This window comes from Anarrhichthys ocellatus, unplaced genomic scaffold, assembly GCF_004355925.1.
Source record: "Anarrhichthys ocellatus isolate YVR2014 unplaced genomic scaffold, GSC_Weel_1.0 scaffold106, whole genome shotgun sequence".
NCBI classification, from domain to species: Eukaryota; Metazoa; Chordata; class Actinopteri; order Perciformes; family Anarhichadidae; genus Anarrhichthys; species Anarrhichthys ocellatus.
In genome coordinates this window covers 74408-84284 of record NW_022280136.1, presented here as the reverse complement: position 1 = coordinate 84284, position 9877 = coordinate 74408, and the positions used below count along the sequence as shown (strand labels likewise).

Below are 9877 nucleotides of genomic sequence, written 5' to 3'. Positions count from 1 at the left end.
CACACACACACACACACACACACACACACACACACACACACACACACGGGTTGATTTCACCACAGTATTTCCTGCTGACTCTAGCTCAAACTGCGTGTCTGTGTTCATTTGAACACGTCTTAATTTAACACAAGCGTTTTTCTGTACTCGAGTGCTCGTTTCTCCTCCAACCCACCAAACCCTCCCTTCACTGCAGCAGTCAGCTGGTTGAGCTCTGTGCATTGTGAAACATGCCTCAACACGTCATAGTGAAGTCACCTTGTTGACACCACACTTCCTCAGTGAGAGAGGTAACTGAATACCATAGGATGCAACATGATAATGTACGATGTAACAGAAGAGATAAGAACAGGAAATGAGAAGCCTTGCTATTGAAATGCAGGGTGTTTAGGCAGAATTGGATGTCGACGTAGTTCCCTGAAGATTGCTATTTCCTGTTCCCGAACTAAAGCCCAGTATTTCATAGTCTGTCACAATTAAACCTGCATTCATTGATTTGACTTGGCAGCACTGAAACAAGCTGTAACAACAGGTGAGTTGGTTGATGTGCTGGTAATATTCATCATCCTCAGAGGATGAATCTGAAAATGTATGGTGACACCTTTACACATATCAACCATGAAAACATACAAGTTCATGCTCCCCAGAGGATGTCAGACCATTTACATATAAGTATCCGACAAAACCTCACTCACCTTGATTGGCCCAGTGCTGAATTGGATCTTCCTATTTGGTGGCGCGGGTTCCTCTTCCTCAGGTAGACCCGCGATCTCGGAGCAGCTGGTCTCCGGCTGATATGGTTCCTCATCTTCCTCATCCTCCTCGTCGTCGTCGTCGTCTAGCTGGCTGCCCCCAGAGTCCTCCTCCCCATGCCCGCTGTACGCGCTGATATCCACCAGGTCGCCCTCCGAGTAATCCTCCTTCCTCGAGCCATCCTCATCATTATCCTCCTCCTCTTCCCTCTTCTCAGAGTCCCCTCCTCTCTCATCCTCCTCCGAGGAGGGAGAGGAACCTGGACGCTCTTTTTCACCATTTTCCAGCGAGGCATGGACGTCTGCCTGCACCAGCCGGGCTCCGGCCTCAGAACCCCCGGTGGAGCCGTCTTGCTCATCAGCCTGCGGCTCTTGCTCTTGGGCAGGCACCGTACTTGAGCCCCTGGCTTTAGTCGCTGTTGGCTGGGCCTCCGACTCTGGCTTGACGTTCGAAGAAGAGGAGGACGATGAGGAGTAGGAGGAATTGGGGAGCTGGTCTCCTGACTGTCCGAACCCTTCCTGCTCCTCGCTGGCCATAGCTTCTCCTATGCTCCTCTCTAGAGTCTCTTCTGGTTGTTCTGCTTCCTGGGTGCTCACACCGCTTGCTGCCATCTCCTCGCGGTCCTTCTTACCTGGAGGGAGCACCTTCCCCTAAGAGAGAGAGAATCATTTAATCAATTCATAGTTTTTCCTCCAACAAGCTTCCTTTACTTCTACCACAGTTTCTAATTTCTTGCATTTTTATTTTTTAAAGTTAAGCAGTCTTCTCACCTTCCTTCCGGTAGCCTCTGTTCTGGCTGGAGGTTTGGGCTTTGGTGCTAGGGCAGGGCCTGACCGACGTTGGGGGAGGTGGAGATTGTTTTGCGGTTCGGTCTTCTCGAACACGGCACTGAGCTGGCTCACGGTGGGGCTGACGGCGTCACCGGGCCCGACTGAAGCTGCGGCAGCGGTAAGAGTCGCGGGAGCCGGAAGAGGAGCGGGAGCCGGAGTAGGGACAGGAGCCGGAAGAGGAGCGGGAGCTGGGGGGTCGTCCAGACGGTCCAAAGCCTCAGTGGAGCCGTTAAAGCGAGCCACGACATCTAGACGGCTGTCCTGGAAGCCCGATGCCCGCTCTTTCTTCAGCAAGATCCGGTTAGTGGCGGCTTGCTTCTCCTGGAGGAGACAAGTCAGTCATGGTCTTGAACCAGAAGAAGAACGAACAAGTAAGTAACACGAATACCCTTCCTACCTGTTGAGTCCGCTGCTCGAAGATTCTCCTGGTCTCCTGGAGTTTGGAGAAGCCCCCACCCTCTCCGCCTGGTTTAGAGTCAAAGCGGTTGACCCTCTCTGAGACCGTGGCCCCCAGCTTGAGCAGGGCACTGTGGTCGACGTTCTCGTTAAGGCTGGACGCCCTCGGTAGGGACAGTTTCACCGCCTGCTCTACTACACCTGCCAGTGACAAGAAAGTTAATTGGGAAGGTTGTTAGGAGCAAAAAGGGAAAAGTAAGAGAGGTTTGTTTAAGAAAACATTCCAGTTTCACAGCACTTAGGTCGCATTGGATTTCAGGGTAGTGATATTGCTGTCTTCCCAGATCTCAGCAGTTACTTTGGTGAGCACAATTGTATCATAACTAATTGCCAAAAATACATGAAAGTGAAAGTTTGAAAGAAAGGATACAAACCAGATTTAAATTTGTATTGTTTCTTTTTTTTTTTTGCGTAAAATTGAGGTTTGACTCTTTCCTAAGTAAATAAAATAATTTTAATTTACATGATTTTGTCTCTCCCTGTCTTTATACTGACATTGAAAAAGCTCAAATGATAACTGAAAAATCTAATTATGGGTTAATTGAAGAGGTTTTAAACAACAAAAGCATACAATATTCTTCAGCTTTTTTTGGGTTTGACCTGATAAAAGCGTTCAGGTTAATTCATTATTACCTAAATAAAAGTGGTCCTCAGTGGGGCCATTATCTGCTGTCCATTCATTGCACAATGTTGTCTTTAAAATACTCCTAATAATAACTTTTCTTATCTGCTACTCTTTTGCTGAAATGACATTGAGAAATGTTGCAGAGTTAGTCAGCTGTAGCTAGCTAACTTTAGCTACTTAAGATAACGTTAGCTAGCTGCTGTCACCGGCTGACTGAGGCTAAAGCTAACAGGTCCTCACCAGTTGATGATCAATGTAGAAGACATGGAAGTAAACAAAGCAGCATTGTTCTTGTATTGAGGTGAGGAGCTGGTTAGTTCTGGTAGCATAAATGTAATGTTTGAAACGCATAACCTTGTAACTCCCAAAAAAACATATACATAGCTAATGATGCGCTAACTTTTAGCCTTAGAAGTGGTTACAAAGCAGGTAGCAAGCTAGTTAGCCAGACATGCTAACATTTGCTGCTTACATTCGAGCAGATACACGCCGTTTAATTAATTCCGAACCCGTTTTTTAAAAGGCTAACAGATACTAAATATTGTTCTTTTTACAGCCACTTACACACTGCTTCAACATGTGGAATAAACCAAAGCGGGACAGGCCTGCCTTGCCTCATAACAATAGCTAAGCTATTTAGACAATTGGATTGTCTGTTCAGTGTCAGGGGTTAATGAACGGTCAATTCCCTCCATAGCTCCACCCACCTCCAGCCTGACTACAGGTCTAATCAGCCATAGTAATTAAACACCTGTGTGGGTGAGTAGGGCCTTCAGATTAGAGTTATAATGTAAGTAGTGGGTAACAAAATAGTAACATATTAATGAAAATAACCATTCGTCATCATTGACTTCTCCTCACACTGTACATTCTAAAGGCTTTGACAAAAACATAGCAAGGGAGGTGCATTACCAATCATATCGGCTCCGTCCTCTTCGTCGCCAGGAGACTGCATCTGCATGAACATGTTCTTGATGCGGTGAACATTTGAGCCGTATTTCCGCCCCCTCCCGGTCGGGCGGGGCAGAGGAGCGGGTTTGGAGGCGGGGCCGCCGCCTCCGTTCGCGGCATTGTTGAGGTGGTCGGTGGCCTTCTTGAGCGCTGCCAGCCCTGCCTCGTAGGCGTTGCGGTGGGGCGAGGGACTCCGCAGGGTTGAGCTCCCGCTCCCCCCGCTGCTGCTGCTGCCAGCGGAGGTCCCGTTGCCCCCCGTGGCCGTCGGGGGTTCCGTCTTCATCATGTTTGGTAAATCAGATGCCCACCAGTGAACAGCAGGTCAGCAGGGACGAGGACTGCAGCATCCTAGAGCTGTTTGACATTCACCTCCTGAAGCACACGGAGAGACAGATCGATGGTATCTAATCAATAATAACAGAGTCCCAAGATGAGTAACCACAACCCAAAAGCATGGTCTCTGAACTCTTTCCTTAATCTGACGTGCAACCAACAAACAAAGTATTCTATTCTTGATGATATAAAACAAAAAAAATGAATAAAAACATTTTTCACTATGAAGATATTCAATCTATAATATAAAATATATAAAACAGAGAATCAGCAAATCCTCACATTAAAAAAAAATGGGCACTTTTGCTTGATGGAAACATTTTTAATCAATTTATTTTCCATCAATCGACTAATCAAATGAATTATTCACGTTAGAACATTATCCGCATTCAAAATGACATTCAACTTTGATATGACTGCGGTTTGTCTCTGAGCTGTTTTTGAACTATCACTTTTAAAACTGAAACTGAAAAGAGATTTGAACCAGGAACCTCGTGGTTCTCGGTCAGCGCCTCAAACCGGTGGGCCATCTAAAAGGGCCACTCCACCAATTTGACACACAAAGGTCAGTTTACTTGTCATGAAGAGTAGTACTTAGCAGTACATTTATAATATTAGGCCTGTCCTCCAAAGAAATTCTTAGCCGACTTACATGACAAAGAGCAAAAAATGACTTATTGACTAAAATAAATTGTAGTCGACTAAGACAAAAACAACGGATTAGTCGATTGAGAGGGGGTTTTGTGGCTCTGGAGTAACTTTCTCAACACCATCATCAGGGTTATCTTGGATTTTGGCTGGAGACTTCAATGGGAAACCTGCACTCCAGCCCGAACAAAAGATAAAGATCCCATTGTGTTGCACTCCAGGAAATGTAAAATGCCATATCTCTGCCTCTGCTGCTTCAATTTTGATCATTTTCATTCTGTAAGTGCCCCCAACTTGGAGCCAACTCGCCTAAATGCCCCTTTAAGTTTTTCATCAATAATCGAGCATCAGCGGAAAATGTGTTGCCAATGATGACATCGCTGTGTATTTCATAACACCCACATGGCGCTCCGGGAGCTGTCAAAATAATCCAATTAAAATGCTGACGCACTGTGACCTCGCCTCACGTGTCGCGTGTGTCTCCAATGCTGCCGCTCCGAACGCCAAGTCAGCGCATGAATACAGAGCCCCCCCCCCCCCCTCCGTGTGGTCCCTAGATATCAAGCTGTTTTTCTCATGATCGCGATCCTATTAACCAGCTGATTGCGTTTGCAGTCTGCGCTGTCAGATCCGCGCTACAGTACAGTGTGATGTTTTCGTCGGGCTTCATTTCTACTTCTGCATCTTAATTAAGACAACACCGGCAACACACACAAGTACTAAATTGGTTGTAAGCTATGACCATAAAATCTCAAAAACGAAATATGAACAGAGTACGGACATTAACTCACTGAGACCAAATATCGGCAGGTTGTAATGAAAACGTGACCACAAAGTTTATGACTGCAACAAATGTAATCTTTGTATGTAGAGGTCTCAAGAACATTTTTTATTCCATCATGATAATTTCATAATGCAATTTTGTGACTAGCTTACAACACTCAAGAAAGCAAACTCAGCAGAAAAAAAGGACTTTAAAGGAATAATTCAACATTTTGAGAAATAAGCTAATTCGCCTTTTTGCCATAGAGTTAGATGGGATACCACTCTGTCACTGTAACAGTACTGTAAATAGGAAGATACAGCCGGCAACTGGTTAGCTTAGCTTAACAAAAATGTGAATACAAGGAAACAGTTGGTCTGGTTCTGTACAAAGTAAGGGAAGAAGGTGAAGCAGATTTGAACCAGATTATATTTGGTTGACTGTATAAACGCGGTGTTTATGTCAACGCAAGTCGATTAACACGCCTATTTGGAAATTATCTCTGTTTAGTGTATTTCATCGATGTTTCTGACTGCAAGTAACAGCGTATTGGGTTTGTTTTTCAGGAGCGTACCTAGTAATTCGTGGGGCCAAGGCAAATGCCGTCTTGCTTTACTTTTCACCCTTTCTATGACTGGGAATGTTGGTATTGGCAGTGGTAGTAGAAGTACTCAAAACGTATTTTATGAAATCAAACTATTAATTGCGAAACAATTAATACGGTTCTCAAGAAAGCTGTAAGCTGCAACACCGCTGGCAAAAGTATTCGGCCCCTTTCTGAACAAGCTTGTTATAAACGGCCGCTGCACTAGTACTAATAACACAATGATCTAGCTGTTTGCCACTTTATGAAACGTAAATGGGTTTTGCAACTCAGGCGATCACTGAATCGAATGTGGACTGAGCCAGAGGCGCATCTCTTTTTTTTCTTCTTTCCAGCAGACTCAGACTGTGGGCTTTGTGTGAAGATTCACAGCTGAGGTGTGAGGTTTCTGATACGAACATTGTCACAATGATACAGCGTGTTCTTCTTTTGATTCAACGCTCCTCAATAAGTGTACAACAAACACAATCTGAAGTCGTCTGGTCGTGTACAGTCATGCCTTGTACTTTGTGTCTGAACAAGCCAAAATACTCGAGTCGAATTTTCCACCCCGGTTAGACCAAAGTGACCCAAATGAGGGCGCCCTGCAACAGCCTAGTGTGATGTCACCACTAATTGATGGTGTGTTGAGTTGTTCCTCATCAAGGCATAATAAAGAGTTTCGCCCCGAACAAGCCGGTACATAACAGTAAAAACTTTCCATTGGCTTTTCAGATCTGTGGTTGTTAGGATGAAACACCAGTGCGGCAGGGAGCACGTTTTGCACCATTTGACATATATGTAGGACTGCAAGTATTTTCCTCATTAATTAATCTGGCAATCATTTTCTCAATTAATTATTGATTCATCATTCAGTCTATAAAAGGGCAGAAAATAGTGAAAAAAGACTAAGAGTCCACAGCCATGCTGGCCGCTCTGTGAGGCTGTCCTTTAGCACAGCAGTGCTGTGAGCTAAATGTTAGCATGTGCTTAATGACAATGCTAATAATAGAACACATCAGTAGGTATAGTTTTTACCATATTCACCATCTTAGTTTAGTGTGTTAAACATGCTAATTAGCACAAAACAAAAAAAGTACAGCTGTGGCTAACATTAATTCTGCCGGTATTTGGTTTCAAAGAATTAAAACAAATGACGTAATGTATGTATTGCCTCCCCGCGGCTCTCTACAGGGCGACAGCTTAGCCGGTCGCTAACAGCTAACGGTGCTAACAGCACGAGCAATACCAACAACGGCAACAGTGCAGACAGAGCTACCGCGAGGACGGTGTTGGTCAGGCCCGCGTTATCTGCGGTAACCGTCATGTGAGTGCAGAGAGGCGGCCATTAGCTCGCTAACGGAGCGCAACAGAGAGACTTAGCTCACACGCACTACCATGCACGTGCGACCGGTCCAGATACGTAAACAGAGCACAGGGAAGCTCAGGTAACAACACAGAGTGAGAGAGAGTTCATTCTCTGCTCAGCTAGACATTACTCCACTATATCTTTACATAGACAATAGTTGTTTAATGCTATATTAATGCTCTGAATCCCGTCTAGAACCTAAAAGGCATCACCTAGTTATTGCAGTTCATCCTGAGGGGAACATGCACCAAATGTTGTGGCAATTCTTTTAACTCAAGGTAAGGGTCAAGGGATCAACAACGTTATTTTGTGAAAAAAAAATGTCATATGAGACAGAGCAAATTCTCACAATGTATAAGCTGAAACTATAAAATATTTCCCCTTTTTACTTGAAATCCATAATTTATCAAAATAGTTGACGATCAGTTTTCTGCCGTTCTACTTCACATTTCAGCTTCACTTTGAATGCCTCCTAAGAACTAATCTTAAGGGTTAGTGTTTAAAAAAATATGCGTTCACATGCATCCGAACTGAAAGTGGATTAAAAAACATGTTGGTTCATGTTGCCGTTTGTGTGGTAGCTTGCATCCTTTCCCATGGCAACGCTGTTGTTACAGATTGTTGGGTCAGACTTACATAAGATGAAATAAAGCGCTGTTGAAAACAATGCGTTCTGGGGAATGAAGGAAAGATCCGTTTATGTCCCTGCCTGGGCCCACACTGACTCCAGATCAAACAGCTGACCACGATGGGAATGAAACACACACACACACACACACACACACACACACACACACACACACACAGAGTAGGTCTTGTGACACTGTCTTGCCAAATAGTAGATTCTCACACACTGATCATGTGAACTTATAAGCGAGCAAATCCAATGTAAAGCGAAGAACCTTTTCAGACGCCTCTAGAAACACAAACACACACACACACACATACACACACACACACACACACACACACAGCTAATAGTAGTCCTGGCCTTTTTTTCCTGTCGTTGTTGAGACCAATCTGGTGTCTCCTGGTCTCATCGACAAATACGTATAACATAAATAAGCCCGAAATGCACAACACAGACAAACACATAATCTGTCTCCATCTGACCAGATTTCCTGCTACCCCTAATCCTTTTCGGTTCAGGGGTTTGCTTCCTGTCATTTGTTCTGGGTCCTCACTCCTTACTGCGCTTTGGTTGTCCTCTTTAGAAAGACAACGTCGAGCATCTTGGTGCCGTCAATAAGGACACCTGAGGACACGGTGTGGAGTTCACGTTTCTTTTTATAAAAACCTGAGTTTAGACAAGGCGTTTTACAATTTGCTTCTCCTTCACCCGTTCACACACACACACCATATGGCGGCGGAACTGCCACGCAAGGTTGCAAGTCGCTCCCTGACAATCGGGAACAACTCTTGGGTTTTGTTGTCTTGCACCAAGGACACTTTGACGTGCGGTCAGAAGTAGCCGGGGATTGAACCGCCAACCTTGCGATTAAAAGGACGAGCAAATGTAAATTAAAATGTAAAAAACAGACGTTGGTCCTTTAAAGGATGTTGTGCTCCTCCATTCTATTTTGTAACCAGATTCAAATGTAGTGCATCTACCGAGAAAGATACCTTCCTCCTCCTCCTACGAATGTTACACACACACTGTCTCAGTCGGGTCAACACAATCTAAAATAAAACCATCGCAGCCCATCCACTGCCTGCCTGCACCAATAATCCTCAGCATATGGAGGTAAATGACTATTGATTTGTAATCTATTGGTGGGAGAACAGCCCCTCCTTTCACTAAATACAAGCTCTACACACACACACACACACACACACACAGCCTAGCCGTGTGTTTGACGTGTGTAACATGTTTGGGGTGGTTCGTCTGGCAACAATGACCTTCATCACATACTGTAGGACTGGAGCTCTGTGCAGCACGTCCGTGGTCGTGTGTGTGCGCGCACGACGGCCAACGCGGTCCCGACTGAAACGGACACTCGCAGCCTTCTGCTGTAGATGCTTCTGCGCTGACATAAAAATGTGCTTGCCCCGTTCAGACACGAGTAATAATGAGTCCTTAAGTCTCCGTGCCCGCCACAACGTCTCCCGTTTATGTCCGTGTGCGTCACGCGCACTGTTCAACAGAAGCCACATTATAGCGACGACAATGACTCCCGTCTGTTCGCCCCACAATCCCTGCATCTGTCGAGGAGGAGACTCCCGGGCCTGGCCTGGTGCGACAACGGATTCTGGCAGACACACACACACACACACACACACACACACACACACAGTGCGTGCTGCTGCTGCTGGCTAGAGAGAGGCTTTGTTGGCATACTCACACGACATATGCTGCTAGCGCCGAACTTCCATCGAACAACGTAAAGTCTTCATTGTGCCGTTGCTTTCGTAGCACTAAATGTACCGTAACCAACTACATGTTACAGCTCCTGCGTAGTATTACTCCTCGTTAATTCGGCGTGTAGGTAATACAACGAGCAACGTTTACTTTACGGTTTACGGTTAAAAACTAGTATTTGTTGTTCGCGTGTCGTCCCACTACCCC

The 9877-nt window shown here is 45.2% G+C and overlaps 1 protein-coding gene across 2 annotated transcripts in view; it reads right to left on the bottom strand.

The window, feature by feature from the left end:
- Positions 1-9877, bottom strand: part of LOC116399235 (neurabin-2-like) — a 28493-nt gene that overhangs the window by 17790 nt on the left and 826 nt on the right. Inside the window, exons 1-5 of one of the 2 annotated variants that reach the window (XM_031876234.1) lie at positions 9654-9871; positions 3577-3987; positions 1981-2180; positions 1524-1904; positions 696-1403 (exon numbers count right to left, since the gene is read on the bottom strand). In XM_031876234.1, coding sequence (XP_031732094.1) covers positions 696-1403; positions 1524-1904; positions 1981-2180; positions 3577-3901 — 1614 coding nt within the window. In that variant the 5' untranslated portion in view covers positions 3902-3987; positions 9654-9871. Of the gene's footprint in view, positions 1-695; positions 1404-1523; positions 1905-1980; positions 2181-3576; positions 3988-9653; positions 9872-9877 lie in introns of those variants that run through there. The other variant, XM_031876233.1, reaches the window with a different exon arrangement.